General features: G+C 42.5%; 2 protein-coding genes across 2 annotated transcripts in view; one reads left to right on the forward strand and one right to left on the reverse strand.

Moving 5' to 3' along the window:
- Positions 1-7,189, forward strand: part of plekhh3 (pleckstrin homology, MyTH4 and FERM domain containing H3) — a 36,561-nt gene extending 29,372 nt beyond the window's left edge. The window contains exons 8-13 of the mRNA XM_084925453.1: positions 962-1,169; positions 1,380-1,507; positions 2,131-2,251; positions 2,690-3,178; positions 3,302-3,493; positions 5,003-7,189. Coding sequence (XP_084781579.1) covers positions 962-1,169; positions 1,380-1,507; positions 2,131-2,251; positions 2,690-3,178; positions 3,302-3,493; positions 5,003-5,173 — 1,309 coding nt within the window. The 3' untranslated portion in view covers positions 5,174-7,189. The remainder of the gene's footprint in view (positions 1-961; positions 1,170-1,379; positions 1,508-2,130; positions 2,252-2,689; positions 3,179-3,301; positions 3,494-5,002) is intronic.
- Positions 7,190-7,504: 315 nt separating this feature from the next.
- On the reverse strand, positions 7,505-14,866 carry tubg1 (tubulin, gamma 1). The gene is made up of 11 exons (XM_084925454.1): positions 14,663-14,866; positions 14,190-14,302; positions 13,765-13,932; positions 13,580-13,648; positions 12,280-12,359; positions 12,063-12,189; positions 10,318-10,404; positions 9,612-9,761; positions 9,371-9,523; positions 9,119-9,280; positions 7,505-8,583 (listed from the first exon to the last, which is right to left on the reverse strand). The coding sequence occupies exons 1-11, from the start codon at positions 14,709-14,711 to the stop codon at positions 8,386-8,388; spliced, it is 1,356 nt and encodes a 451-aa protein (XP_084781580.1). The 5' UTR covers positions 14,712-14,866; the 3' UTR covers positions 7,505-8,385.
- Positions 14,867-15,364: the final 498 nt, after the last annotated feature.

Genomic DNA, 15,364 nt, shown 5'->3' on the forward strand with positions numbered 1-15,364 from the left:
TGAGGCTGCAGCTGGGCAGAGCTAAGACTGGAGCTGGGCATTAGGCCCAGAAACCATCCTCCACTCCCCCAGTGCCCTGAGAAACCCCCAGGGAATGTCTGCTGTCAGACAGATTAGGCCAAAAGAAAGAAAGCAAGGGAGAAGGAGAGGGAGAGAAAGCAGGAAATGGTACAAAGACACAAAGAAAGGAGAGTATAGGAAATCTCACACAGATCAGTGGGACATTCGTAGTTATGTTTCAGACACCCTTATGAGACAGCAAGATGTTAAAGTGAATAAGCTCGTTTTCCTCTTTCTGCCCTTGTTTTTGCGTATTTTGGGACGAGTACTGGAGTGTAATTGTTTCCTTCCTATTTGTCCCCCCCTGTGTTTACAAAGGGCTTAGCTAATCACTCAATCAGGTTGTATTTCACACCTTTCACACTCGCAAACCTCAGCGTCCCGCTAGATTGGTTTGCTGCTTTTTTTTTGTCCCCTCCTTTAAAACAACAGCACACAGACATACACTCACCTTCCACTCCTGGACACTCCACTGGGAGGAAGGAGGGGGTCACTCTGGTTCACAGGAGCGGAAACGCCTTTTCCTGTTTCGTGCACTACCCAAAGTCAAACATGTTTTCTTTGCCATTTTCCTTTTCTTTGAAGAATTAAGGGATGTTGAGTCTTTTAAGTTCCTAACAGCTAAAGTGAGAACATTTGTCATTCTTCGCCTGATTGACTTTCTAGCACTGCCAGCCCAAACAAAATAAAAACTTAGTTGAATCAATGGGGTGACGCAAAGTCCATAATCACAGCGTAACACCTAACAGATTTTGAGTCGCAGGCATTAGTAAATTCTCTCTTTTATGTGCTTAATATTTTCATCTTTATGACAAATTGCTTTCACGAGTGCATGCACGCACACACACAGACACGCACTCACAGCAGTATCACTTTCTCACACATTTAATCTGTCTTGCAGAATCCAGAGCCAAAGTCCTGAGTCTGAAATGGATAACTATGCGTCATTCATCAGTGAGGCTCTGGAGAAGACAAAGTGTCGGGAGTGCGTGCCATCTTGGGAGGAGATCCAGATGCTGATGAACCGACAGGAGATGCTGTGCACCGTGCACTATCCAGGCCCTGGATCCTGCCAGCTCTACATCAGCTCACACACTACTGCCAATGAGGTTTGGAAGCATTTCCCTGTATTCTACTTGGCAGCACAACTTTTCTGAGCTGGCTTCAGAGTCTTTCAGCTACTCACTAGTTCCAATTCAAAATTTCACAGTGGAATCAAGAGCCTAGTAAAATGCTCCCTCTTCTTCCTTCACCCTTGAAGCCCAATAACTTGTGAGTCCATCTGTCTTTTCAATCCCCTTCTCCTTCCTCCTCACCAGGTGGTTCGAAGGATGCAAGAGAAGCTCGGCCTACAAGAGAGCAAAAATACATTTGCACTATACGAGCAGAATGCACTGTGGGAGCAGCCAGTCACAGGAAGCACTCTGGTCGCAGACATCCTAACCAGGTTTGAAAAAGTGACTGTCAGTCTTTACCCTGGAAGATAGAACAAACAAAAAAGTCAGTCATAATAAAACCAAGCAGACGTGCTATCAAAACATTGTGGCAAAAAGCCTATTTGTCACTCTATAGATGAGTATGGACAGAGCAGCACACTGTTTATTTATCTCCCCCCTAGTCCAAGTGCTATGCTGAATGTTAACCAGTGTCCTTGATATCTGGTGACCTTGTCTGTTCTTGTTGGTCAAACATGACACTATGCTGGGAAACTAGATTTGTCTCTATGTCTGTCAGCAGTGCCAGCCAGGTGCTAGTCAAGGTAAAGATGATGTCATTTAATTGTACAAGGCAATAGTCTCAAAACGAAAACAATGAGCCAATTGGAAAAAAGGGCGCTATGCTTTATTTTTTTTTTCTTTTTAAACAGGCATGGGTGTGTCTGTCCCCTCAATGTTGAGTGACAGGGTAAACATGAAACTGTCGGGTTACTAAACAACGGCATTACACAGCAGGGAAGCAATAGCTTGTAACATATTAACAGAAGGCTAAGATTCTTTGTTTGTCATATGTGTCTTTAGTGTATCTTTTTTTCTTGACCCAGATTTAACTTTCTGTCCCTCTCTTATGCAGCTTCTCTACTAAAGAGTCAGAGTCTAAATCCCAGTGGAAACTGTGTTTCAAGCTCTACTGCCTGTTGGATGCAGACAGCATATCAGTGGACAGCATAGAGTATTTATTCCTCTTTGAGCAGGTAATGGAGTGGAACATGAGCCTTCTCTTTTCACTATTTCTTTGTTGTGAGTGACCAGTGATGGTGTTGATGATGGCATCTGATTTATTGTCATGCAGTGATTCATCACTTGTGTTGTTGCTGAATCTTTTATGCTTTTACTAAACAATCTGCAATCACAGCCTGTAATTTCCCACTGGCTGTGAGTGTTATAAAATGGACTGCATAAAAAACATGACTAAGAGCACTGGCTGGAGTGCAGAGGGGGCAAAAGGCAGCCAGCATTGGCTTCATTATAATTTTTTCCTGGGGAATTCTATAAAAGAGTTACGGGATGAAATAAAACAAGGTGGGGTAGAAAGGATGGATGAGGGGACTTGAAGTTATTACTGACGACCTTTACCTTCTTTGTGTTTGGTTCTCTTTCTCTCTGTCCTGGTTTTGACCTTTGCGCTGCAGTGCCATGAGATGGTCGTGCGTGGTCAGCTACCAGCCTGTGAAGAGGACCTGCAGGCATTAGCTGCCCTGAGGCTTCAGAGCCTAATGGGTGACTTCAGCACACATGCCCCCTGCCCGCCTCTGGATGAGCTTTTTCCAGGTCATATGCTTGAAACTCGGGTTCTCATGTCAATTTCTGCACCGCAAGATGTGCCTCCTTGTCAGGTAGCTGCTCAGGGCTGTCCCACGACGCAGCGCTTCCACACAGGACTCCTCGCAGGGACTCTGTGGAGCCACACAGCTACAGCAGTGCACAAGCAAAAAGTTGAGCAGGACATGCGTCTGCGGACCCGCCTGAAGGAGGAGGCAGCGGCTGTCATGACGTCCATCTTGGAGCGTTGGAAAGGTTTGGCCGGCTACAGCCGCAGGGACAGTATGGCCGCCTACCTCACAATTGCACGCCAGTGGTCCGGCTTTGGATGCACTCTTTATGAAGTGGACTTTTATATTGTGAGTATTGTGTGCTTACGCTTTAGTTTTAGTATCACTCTTAAACGTTTTTCTTCCTCAGAGCTCAAGAGCCACTTGGATCCTGCAGTCTCTTGACATTTGCACGCTTTTTTCTGCCTGCAGAGTTCAACAGGGAGTTTTTCCCAGAAGTTATGGCTGGGTGTAGCTGCTACATCTGTATCCTTGTATAAGCAGGGAGAATCAGAGGCCCTGGAGTCCTTTCCTTATGGCCAGATCTGTTCTTATGGTGTATCTGACAGCAACACCTTCAAGATTACAGCTGGGGACCGGGATCTGCTCTTTGAAACCACCAAGGTATAAACAGGGTGCAGAATTGTTTAGTTTGAAGGGGGAAAATGCCATTCTTAGTTTAAAATGTGTCATTTGTGTGATTTATTTAGGTAGTAAAAGGTTTTATTCTAGCTTTTCTGGATCTTGGTCTGTGAAGAAAGAGTTATGAAGAATGAAATTAGAGCCACACCTTTGGATGACTTATTGAAACATGAGCTGTGTAGCAGCAAATAAACTTTCAAAGTAAAATATTAAAAAGCATTACAATGTCCTAAACTGAGCTAGTTCTGACTTTGCCCTGTAAAACCAACTGTTAGTCCACAGGGTTAGCATCTCTGACAGTATGTGTCACCCAAGTATAATGGCTCACCTCCCAGGATGACACATACAGGGTGAGGCTGAAGGTGACTGGAAGGAAAATATTAATTGAAGCTGGTTCTGCTCTGACCTTAAACATAATGTGTGTCAGCTGTAGGCCGGATTCAGTTTATGTATAGTGCAGAGCCAAGGGGCCTTATCACTGTGCAGTTTTCTGCAGAGTAAGAGAAAGACGCACAGTGTCTGCCCATGATACCCCCTTCCCTCCGCCTCTTTGACCCACTTTAAAAACCTTCATTAATTTGGTCTAAATAGAGAGCACACAACCTGCCCATATTCCCCAACAGATGGTAACCACCAAAAGTCTCACTTCCTGGCATTTAATAGCATGGGGGTAAGTTTTATTGCAGTGGTTAGATTAAAATATTAGGCAAAACATTTCTCAGAAACATAGATGTGCCTTTTTCTCCCCCCTCCCATCAAGAACAAATCATGCCTTTCATTGGGCCGCTTTGCTTGCATCTTCCCACACACAACACAAAAGCTCTCTGTGATCTCTCTTGAGGCACAAAAGTGACTTTATTTATTTATTGGACACACAGGCAAATTGAAGTAGGGTTCAGAAAGACTTCTACTTTACGAACTTAAAGCCGTCGTATCCTTTTGACATAAAAGTGGAAGGTTTTCAGCCGATGGGCAGAGGGGAAAAAAGGAAAGACCAGATTTGCAGGGGGTGATTATGATTAGGCCTGGAGTTGAGTGTAAGATTAGCAGCTGATTCCAGGGTTATAGTTGAAGTTGAAAAGCAGGTTGAAACTCAGGGACTTGTTTTATGCACAGACTATGTTTAGCCAAGAATCAGTAGGACTAGAGTAAGGGTAATTGTTGCTTCTGGTGGTTTGGTGGTTATGTCCTCTGAGGTCTGTGTAATGGAGAGACACATGAAAAAATGAACTCCTCCATAGTACCCTCCCTTAATTTTTCTGCAACAGCTGCTGAACAGTGTGGTGTATGTCAAAGTGAAGAACTACCCAGACACAGTTAAGAGATGTGTATGTCCCCTTAAATCTGCCAAACATCACGCTTTACTTCTGGAGGATCTAGTTTTTCTGGCAGCTGAATGACATCATCTTTACCCGCTCTCCTGTGACAGTGCCAGACAGACACTGAGACTGCCACCAATTTGACCTCTCTCTCTCCCTCTCTCCATCACAGCTGACTGAGATCATGCAGCTGATGAATGCTTATTTCAGTGCCATCCATCGCCAACGAGGAAAAGGGGAAGATGCAGACATCACCATAGCAGACAGCACAGAGGTGGGCTTCCGTCACCTCCGATCAGCGCCGACACCCACACTCCTAGAGCTGCCCTCACACCCTGTTTGAGAGGGACCCATACCCGGACACTTACTCCCCAACCCCTCAGCCAACTCCTCCGTGTGGCCCCCTGTGAGGCCCAGTCCCAGGCCCAGTCCTCAAGACACTGTGCCTCCTCCGCTGGGAATGGCACAGCAGCCAAAACAAAGAGAGAGCTGTTTTCATTCCCCATCTTTGAAAATAAACCCTCGCTGAGCTTTCCAGCTGAAGGAGCTGGCCAGTGTAGGAGAGAGGGGGGTTGGGGAGAGGATGAGAAGGCAAGGGTTTCTGTTTTGCAAGTGAAGCCAGAAACCCACAGAAACCAATACGGCTGCTGATGAGGTGTCAAACACCCTCCCCCCACCCAGTCCTGTCACGCAATCTACTAGGTTACCCTAAATGGCAGTATCTCCCACTCCTCCTTCACCCCAGCCTTCAAGACAATGTGAGTAGTTAGGGAAACACAGCAGCTGAGAGCTGAGACTTACGGCAACAATAAGCTGTGGTACCCCCCTCATAAAGGTATGGCTTAGAATAAAGACACTACTTTGTCCTCTTTCTTTCATGAAGAGTGCCATATGTGCGCTGCCTTTTGTAGAAGGCAGCGATCCCTCACGCACTGCTGGCATAGTGCTGAGAATATTCAGTGACACAGACATCTCCCCTGTCTTTGCTGCTCTCCGTCTCTGCCACACACATAGAAACCCGCTCACTCTCACATCCCTTTATGCTGAAATGTTCATCAGAGATGTTCAGTTTTCACAAGGTCCCGGCTGAGCTTGCATTACCTAGAACTGTTGATGCAGTGAGCCATGTGAACTTGGAACTGGAAACAGATGTTGAACTCTATAGTTGAGTCACTGCTACAAAACCCCTTACCTATGTGCGCTATTTGATCGAGAAATCAGAAAAGCCGTGTCATTTTCTTCATGACACATTCAGGATCCGGATTAACTGTTTCTTTTTTCACAGAAACCAAAGGATTTTGGAGTCCTTTCTACAGTGTCTCTACCAAATGCTCTGATTCGTCCTTTGTTGTGCTGCTTGTCTTGACTTTAATCCTTGAACTGAAATTTGGTTAACACTTGACTGATTAGGTAATTTTGCTTATGTTGACAAATATCCCAATGCAGCTGTAGTCTGCTGAAAAAAAAGGTGCTTTTATGTTATACATATATAAATATAAAAATCTCAGCCCCGGTCGGGCAATGTGGATCATCGAACAGTGCCCCTACTTTAAAGAAACACTTTTCTAATCAGGCCACAGATGCTGTCGTAGTATTATTTATGCCAACGTTGCATTTTGTTTTAACGCTCCTTTTATGTCTTCATTTCAGACCCATGCATATATTCATTTGAAGTTTGCTTTAACTGATCAGAGCCATAGATGCTCCCTAAAGCAGCTCTTATGTGTAAATCTTATGTAGCTCCTCCTTTGTGTTCACTGGTTATTCTGAAGCCAAAGTTTCACCAAGTCGTGGGTTTGAGCACGGACCAAAGATGTGCGTATTTTAATAAGCTTTTACAAGAAGAAATTAACCAAATGCGGACAGATTCCCTAATTTATATGCAACTATTTCCACTTGTATTAACATTTTCCTGCTGTACACTTCTTCTTAGTGTAGTATTTACAATGTAGGAATTTAAGACAGTAGATGCTTTGTAAAGATAATAGTCCAGTACTGTCTGCTACACTGCCCCATGCAATATAACCAGCCTAATTTTCATTTTTTTCTCACCATGGAAGGCCTTGACAAGTCATTGCACAGTCTGCCCTGTATCCTGCTCAGAAGCAGGTCTTTGCTTTTTCTACTGCAGCTGCAGGCAGCTCCAAGCTGTATGAAAAGGAAAGAAGAAAAAGAAAAATCAAACTACACGTTTTTGCTTTGTATTATGCTTGTTTGTATGTTGCATGGTACCTTTCTATTTGTGTATAGTTAATTGCACTATTGTTTGTTTTGAAACTAACTTGAGAGTGCAATAAAAAAAAACTATAAATACTGTATGTAATTAATAAAAAAAATAAATTTTACCATATTGTCTTTGGTGCTGTTTTTCAGCCTCATCTATCCTATTTTATTTTGAGAAATGTACGTATGTGGTGCCCAGACTTGTGAAGCATTAGGACTATTGTCTTCCTGTAGTTTTGAGGTAACTCAGTTGTGCTGTTAGTGCCAACGTTTTTTACTGGTTTATAAGAATAGCTGGTTGAACAAGTAATGCCAACTGTCTTTGTTGCCCTGTGGTTATGCGCCGTTTAATTAGTCGAATGAACAAACATCAGGAGCACAGCTCTATTCCATTCTCATACAACCGACCAGGTGTGTCTTCAGATAACATCTGAGACATTTCAAGTAAGAATTAAAATAATAGAAAATGTTTTTATTCAGTTTAAAACAGGTCCAACAGGCAAGCGAAATTTATCAGTGTATTCACTTTTAGACAACACAGGGGAAGCCAGTGAATCAAGAATATTTACAGGCATAGAGATGAAGTGTTTAAATTAGATATATCCTTGTACTGTGTTCAGCTGCACAAACTCATTTTCTTTAGAGGACAAATGCTGTTAAAATGTCAATGCTGTTTTTATGGCAGGTATTTCAACACCATTTATGGCTCCAATCCAACTTCAACTTGACATTCTTGTTGGTCATGTACTGTGATAACAAATGAGCAATGTGTATCAGCAGCATACAGATGGTACAGCGCACCACATTAACCAGCATGCTACTGCTTTCTGTCAGTTCCATCTATGTGTAAGGACACCTCTAAAGTACAGTACTTTGTATAAAAATAGACCAAAACAAGGCAAAATGTTGATTTAGACTGAGGATAACTGTAAATAACATTGCTGCAAGAGATAAACAATAGAAATACAGAAACGGGTATATACATTTACAGACGTTTTGGAGACAACAGCTGTTGATGCTTTGTACAGGATTTTCTATAATTAGTGCTCTTTTATTTCACAGAGCTGTTAAGGTTGAGAACACTTCATATAAACTGGGGGTTCAGAATCTGCAGGATGTGATGCATTTACTTTTTCTGGTTAATAGTCATGAAAGTCTCTAATTTGGAGACACAAACACTATGTTATTACATGTTAAAGCAAGCCAATAAATATAGTTTTTATCCAGAAAAGCAGTTATAGCCAAATAACTATTCTATGATATCTGTATGAAAGAAAACTATTTTTGGAGGGTGTCCAGAAGCGAGAATTAAGTATAAAACACAAAGTCTGTTCACTGTTCTTGCGTGCCCCAGGAAATATAGTCAGGCCTTGTTGCTGCGCTGTACTCGTCTACCAGCTGTTGGACAACTTCCCTCGAGTTGTCCAGCTCATCAAAGTTGTCCTTGAATATGTCCTCTTTGCGGAACTGCTCCAGGAAGGCCTCGCGCTTACGCAGTTTGTCGTACTGCCTGCATGTCCGCTCAAACAACTGCGGGACAGCAAAAAAGAAAAAGTGACATCAATGCTAACATCCCAAAGTGAGAAAAGAACCAAAAGGTTCTTTTGCAGATTTCTTTAAAACAGTCACACTTTCTGTTTTGTTTCTTTGCCTTGGTGTTACAGGAAAGAAATGAAGTCTATTGCATGACTGAAACTTCTGTGTAACACTAATTTCCCCTTGCTTAAATTTGGGACCTACATTCATGAGAAAACAAAGCACAGCAATATAACCACCAGTAAAGGCTTTCTAAATCACCTTAGATTGAGTAATATAATGAAATGACATGGCTATAGCTTCTTTTAGTTTTACAACTTGTTTTAAACCAGTAAAAAGATTACTTAGTTTTGAGGAAATGTCTTGTTTGGCAGCATGATAATCCAAAACCTAATTTTTCCTGGAATTCCCCATGAAATGCTGCTTGGGCAGCTCACTGCATATCCTCAACTATGAACAAGGACAGATTAAGGTCTCCACTACATAGCTACACACTGGAACTGAACATAACTTTCCAATATGCACTTACAGAGGAGATACTTGTGTGGTTGGCCATCATCAGGCCGCTGACTCGGTGAGCTGAGGGCAGGTACGGGGACTTTCTGGACAGAGCCACCTGGATGCTGGCGGGACCCCAGGGAATAAAGCTGGCAAGTTTACGTTCCCGAATCCTTTGGAGGCTTTTATGCACCTAGAGTCAGTTCACATATGTTTAAATACAGTCCTAACATAATTATGTTGGATCAGTTCAACACCTCAGACAACAGATGTACAATTGTACCTGTGTTGGGTCGACCTCCCCCTGGATGATGTTGAGGATGGCGATGTAGCAGTGGCTAGGCTGCCTCTCTCTTCCTGTGGACACCATCACATTCTTGGGTTGTAGGAGTCTCCTCATCACGTCCAGCACTGTGGTTTTCCTCACACTAGCAACCTGAGACACAGCAGGGTGATTGATTTCAAACACAACACCATCGGGATTATTTTCTAATTTCACACGCATCACAAGGGATGCAACTCACCGACTGGTCAGTAGTGAGAGGTGTGTATCCAGTCATAAGGAAGTGGAGACGGGGTGTGGGGATGAGAGATGCGATCAGGCCAATAAGGTCATTGTTCATATAGCCTGGGTAGCGCAGAGTGGTTGTGCTTGCAGACATAATGGTGGAAACCTGCATGTATGAATGTTAAAGCAGACATTGACGAATTAAGCTCCTTTGAAATGTTATTTCTGCACTATATGCTAAATAGCTGTGTTTAAAAGACAGATACTTTATTGATAGAACAACTAAAATTATTGATCAGCTCTAGTGAAAACACAAATTTTTCATCTTCCCACAAAATAATAAAAATATATTAAAAAAAAAAAAAAAACAACAAGCACACACCCAAATGTAAATCAAACCCTAAGCTTTTCTTTTCTTTTTGCCACTTGGCCCTAAAAAAGTGTAGCTCAAGTGAAGCACTTTAAACTTGGAAAGTGAAGCCAAGTGTGGTTCTTTTCAAGAAATCTGAAATCCATTTTAAAGTTCAACTAACTTGTCAAACTAGTTTGTGCATCTTGTAATTTCTGCATTGGGCGCCAAGTCTCGTGCAGTCTGTCTCAACATTTGTCTTTGTTCAAATACAACAAGGAAGACTGCAAACTACACCTATAACTAAGACCTGCTGACTGACAAACAAAAAGAGAGGCAGAGGCTCTAACACAGTGTTATATCACTCACTCACCAGCTGATTGATCTGGGAGAATGAGGGGTTCTGGATATGCAGCCTGTCGGTGGCAATCCGATTTAGAGCGGTGTTATCCAAAACCACCTGACGCACACGCACAGTTCACATACAAAGGGCAATGATTAGACAAATGAAGAGGAAAAACAAGGGAGAGGAAAAAGCTCTCCAGCAAAACAGCATAGTGAAAGCCAATACACTACTACAATGTTAAAGAAAGGGTGAGAGGATATCGCAGTAATGATACAGTAAAGGAACCTCTTAAGAAGCAATACAGTGTGCTGTTATTAGAGGAGTTGAATATAAAAGACACACTGTACAGTCTCAAACAGGGGGACCAATTCTTGGGCAGATTCTATTAGCTCTGCGGCTAATTTAATCAACATGGGGGCCTTATGCAAGACCCTGGAGGAAGTAGGTATTAAAGGGGAAACACCATTAGACTGTCAGAGCATCTCAGACTAATACAATCACCGATTCAGGACTTAGATTTAATAAGTTCGATGTTAGATAGGATTTGCTAGGGCTCAAGGCTGGCACTCCAATTTGCTTCTTTATTAGCCTGCTAGACAAGTAGTGAAGCAGCCTCAAGAGTAGATCTTCAACAAAGGAAAAGATAAGAGTTACACAGTCTCTATCTGTCAGTAGCGTCATAAAACAAGATTGTGCAATTCAAAATATAAACAAAATGCCATAAAAAGCATCCATCAAAGGCACCGTCAGCAATTAAGCTGTAGTGCTTAAAGCCAAGTGTTGCGTAATTTCACTTAAAAGACAAATTACAACAGAGTAGTCAAATTGGGGGGAAAATATTTAACAGTTTTTGTATCTGTGTTATAATGTCACACTGAAAAGTTAAAATTAACATAAAACAGACCTTAAAGAAACCTTTTCAGTGAAGTATGGGTTCCTTATAAAAGGAGATAAAGTCTGTATACTACTGTAGCTAAGTACTCACTGGCCACTTTATTAGGTATACCGTGTTAGACTCCCTTTGGCCTTCAGAACCACCTTAGTTCTTCATAACACAGATTCAACAAGGTGCTGGACACACTCCTCAGAGATTTTGGTCCATATTGACATGATAGTGTCTCATAACTGCCGCAGGTTTGGCCTAGCCATTCTTCCTCTGACTGCTGACAAGGCATTTTCGGAGAACTGACACTCACTGGATATTTTCCTTTTTTTTGGGGGGGGGGGGGGGGGGCATTCTCTGTAAACCCTAGACATCGTTGTGTGGGAAAAAACCCAGTAGGTCAGCAGTTTCTGAAATACTCAGATCAGCCCATTTGGAACCAACAACCATGCCGCATTCAAAATCACCTTTCTTCCCCATTCTAACTCCCAGTTTGAACTTCATCAAGTCATGTTAACCAAGTCTAGATGCACAACATGCATTGGGTTGTTGCCATGTGATTGGATTTTTAGATGTCTGCATAAACAGGAAACTAAACAGCTGTACCCAATAAAGTGGCCAGTAAGCACATGTTAAGACATTTCATCTCAACATGTTAAATTTTATTTTCCCATTTAAGCTCAGTGGAATAGCTGAACAATTTGGTTTATTTTAACTTTAATTTGCATGGCATGGTTATAGGGTTTCCAAAAATGCTGATTGCTATATCCCTATGCCATCTTGTGAGATTATTTATGTCATGGGTGTGTAATGATGCCAAGAAAGCAATGGGATTAATTAGTATCCTTTCTTTTTTTTTTTTTTTTTTTTTTTAAATGCTGCTGCTCACCACGCAGTCTGCATTCTGAGTGAGTCTCTTCAACGTCAGCAGTGAGTTGTATGGCTGAACAACCACATCACTCATCTCATCCTGGTTTGGGAAGACTGAGTAAGTCTGTACCAGCTTCTTTGGGTACCTGTGGGACAGAAATTATATATTATTTGCTTGTACTGTACTGCAAGAAAAAGAAATACAAGGGATCAATGTCGAGTATGTGCATGCGGACCTGTCATTGAGCCTCTCCAGGAGATAGGATCCAAGCCCCGAGCCTGTCCCCCCAGCAATCGAGTGACACAGGACAAATCCCTGCAAAGACAAAGGATCACTCAATACCTTCAATTTCAAGCTACAGCGTGCGCCACACATGTGCAAACCTTACTGTGAACTCTTCTGAAGCAGAACGTTAAATGTGCCTGTGGGTGTGCAAATGCCTCTTTTCCTCTGCAGTTATATAAATGGGAACGCAGCCCCACCTCACAAATAGGCTCCCTCACCCCCCCAAGACAGCCCAGTAATACCTGCCTTCTTCACTCGCCCAGCTATTATCACCAGACATACCGCACGCCACACCCTGCCAACATACACATGCCCACAGCAGCTCGGCCCACCTTCCTATCCAATGCACACACGAGTGCACACACTAAATAATAATGTGGGGTCATAATGTGAATGAGTTACAGAAATTGCAGACCTTCGAAAGGAAATGCGACTGTTATTTTATGGGAGGCTGGCAGCTGAAGAAAGTTCACCCAAAAAAAAAGGACGCTAAGAATAATAGTGAGGCATGGCTAGGGCTGTGCTGGTTTTAAGATGACAGGCTCTGGCACCATTTTAGCATGCCGTTTCTATCAAGTCATTCATTTCTACATGCATTTTACCACAACAAAAACAAAACGCAAGCCTTAAAGACTGAGAGAAATCATGCCTGAGTAAAATCCACCACTCCATAACAGTATTCAGACAACGAATGGGTTTACTCAGTCTAGACTGAGCTTCACCTCCAAAAAGTCACTGAAAAGAAACACAAATCAACCCCAGAGACACCAAAACTGCCCACGTGACCACAAAGAAAGACGAAATGATCGCAAAATGACAACAAAGAGACACTGAGACACCAACTGCTCCACTACAAAGAGACACAAAATGACCACAGAGCGACACAAAATGATGACAGACATTACCAGTTAACCAGATCACAAAGAGACAAATGGAGCTGCAGCATGACCACAAAACTACAAAGAAACACAAAACAAGCTACAAGGTGTAAGTATATCCATATCAGACAGAAAATCCCTGTAATTTCAACAGGTTCAAAAGTAATCCCCTCACATTAACAACAAATACCTGACACTTTAATGCATGAATAAGGTTTAGGCTACAGTTTCAAGCTGCTCTTAAAAATGTAATATTTCTACACACATCCATATCAATTTACTCTTAAATCAATTTTTAAAATTCCACACTGCCACAGCCTCAATCGTCCCAGCCCTCTGGGATAGTCAGTATGTGATAAAAGATAAACTTGCCTCCAAGCTGTCACTGCCATCTGCCTCTCTGTCAATAATGTCGAAGATGTCTTCTTGAATTTTTTTTCCCTAGAGGTAGAGAATCCAGAGCAGATTTTAGATGTGTTATTAAATTTTTTATTGAGATTAATGGGGTAAGGGTAAAAAAAACAAAAAGAAAAAAGTAGGTTATATCAGGTGATCACCTGTGCATAGCCACTAGCCCAGTTGTTCCCGGCACCTCCACCATGCTCAGACAGGTAGATGTTCTCTGGGTTGTACAGGTTTGCATATGGGGAGTTAAGGATGGAGTGGATCACGCGGGGCTCTAAGTCGAGGAGAACTGCACGAGGGATGTAGTGCTCATCGTCAGCCTTTGGGGTTTTAATCAAAAACAAGCGGTTAGATGAAAACACTGCAGTGTTGAGCTTGTCGTCTCCCTGCAGGAGCTTGGTTCTTACAGTTTACGATACAAGCATGCCACCTAGTCGCAAATAATATGATTGCACTTCAGCTGCATAGAAGCATCATCACACTGGAGACGTTGTACACTCTGCGGTGCAGAAAATGTAGGCTGATTGTAACACATAGCAAGAGGTGCTATGAAGCAGAATACTTCTGCTCCACTTACCTGATAGAAGAATACATCCTTTCTGTCGGTCCCTTCTGTAGCAAACTCCTCAACAATCCCCTCTGGACTGATGCCATGCTCAGCACACAGCTGCTTCCAAAACTCAAATCCGACTGAGTAACAGGGAGGGGGCACAAGTAAACAAAACATGTTCATTTTGACTATTCAAACTGGTACAACTTTACTCTAAATGCACGGATGCCCGTTACCGTAAAATGCATATCATAAAGGCACCTGATGGTAATCACACAATATGCACACGATGACATTATGTTTATAGACACTATTAGTCAATTGGTAAGCTAGGATACAAGGTCGTTGTTTCTGTTATATTTAAAGTTAGCTCGACTTATTATTAGCAGTTAGCTACTGTCGTTACACAGCAGAATACATGACAATCTGAGGACATCTCGCACAGCTAACAATAAAAAAAGCTGTAGCGGTTTCAACGCTATCAACGTCTTTGCACGTACTTTGGTTTCCGCACTGTCCGAGCTGAAGCGTTATGATTTCCCGCGGCATGTTCCGTCTTCAGTTGCCCCTTATTTAGCTAGCTCTTGTAGTCTGCCTGCTAGCTAAATAATGGAAGAAAATAGCCACTGCTTTCACACTGCTTCACCTCTGCCCGCTCCTTCCCGCTTGGTCCTGCGGTGACGCTTCAAGCAGACTTCTTCTACTGTTGGTTAGCGAGTCGCAAGGCGTCTCTAAACGTGTGCTGCCACCGTTCGTGTCGGAGTGTGTAGTGCTGTAAAGAACCGTAAAATATGCATTACATCATCTGTCAACCTGTCCATCACCAATGCAAACAAGAAGGGGCTATTCTTACTTTCTCATTTTGAAGCCAGACTGCAGCTTCCTGATCATCACCTTTATTCAATTTCTCTTTCCCATAGCTTCATTGTATGGCTTATCAGCTTTTCGCCTAAGTAGAGCTTTGAATATTATCCCTTGTTCTTGAAAATGTATACCAACACACTTCTTCTCCATTCCTCAGGTATTATCCCACTCTCCAAGATTGTGTTAAACAATCTGGTTTAAAAAAATCCACTCTCATAGACATCTCCATACCTCCACACTTATGTAATCTTGGCCAACTGCCTCTCCACTCTTCATCCCCTTCATTCTCTTCATAGCTACTTCCTCCTTACTAATCCTCTGCCCTTCCTGATTCACTA

Source organism: Perissodus microlepis, chromosome 4 (assembly GCF_051167445.1).
Source record: "Perissodus microlepis isolate ML-2025 ecotype Zambia chromosome 4, ASM5116744v1, whole genome shotgun sequence".
Taxonomy (NCBI): domain Eukaryota; kingdom Metazoa; phylum Chordata; class Actinopteri; order Cichliformes; family Cichlidae; genus Perissodus; species Perissodus microlepis.

What these genes read in the sequence shown, in the direction of transcription:
- tubg1 (XM_084925454.1), bottom strand. Translation starts at nt 14,711, where the DNA reads ATGCCGCGGGAAATCATAACGCTTCAGCTCGGACAGTGCGGAAACCAA. An exon ending in CTCAGAATGCAGACTGCGTG is followed by an intron (nt 10,405 to 12,062) that starts GTGAGCAGCAGC and finishes CGTGTGCGTCAG; the next exon opens with GTGGTTTTGGATAACACCGC. An exon ending in CTCTCACTACTGACCAGTCG is followed by an intron (nt 9,524 to 9,611) that starts GTGAGTTGCATC and finishes GCTGTGTCTCAG; the next exon opens with GTTGCTAGTGTGAGGAAAAC.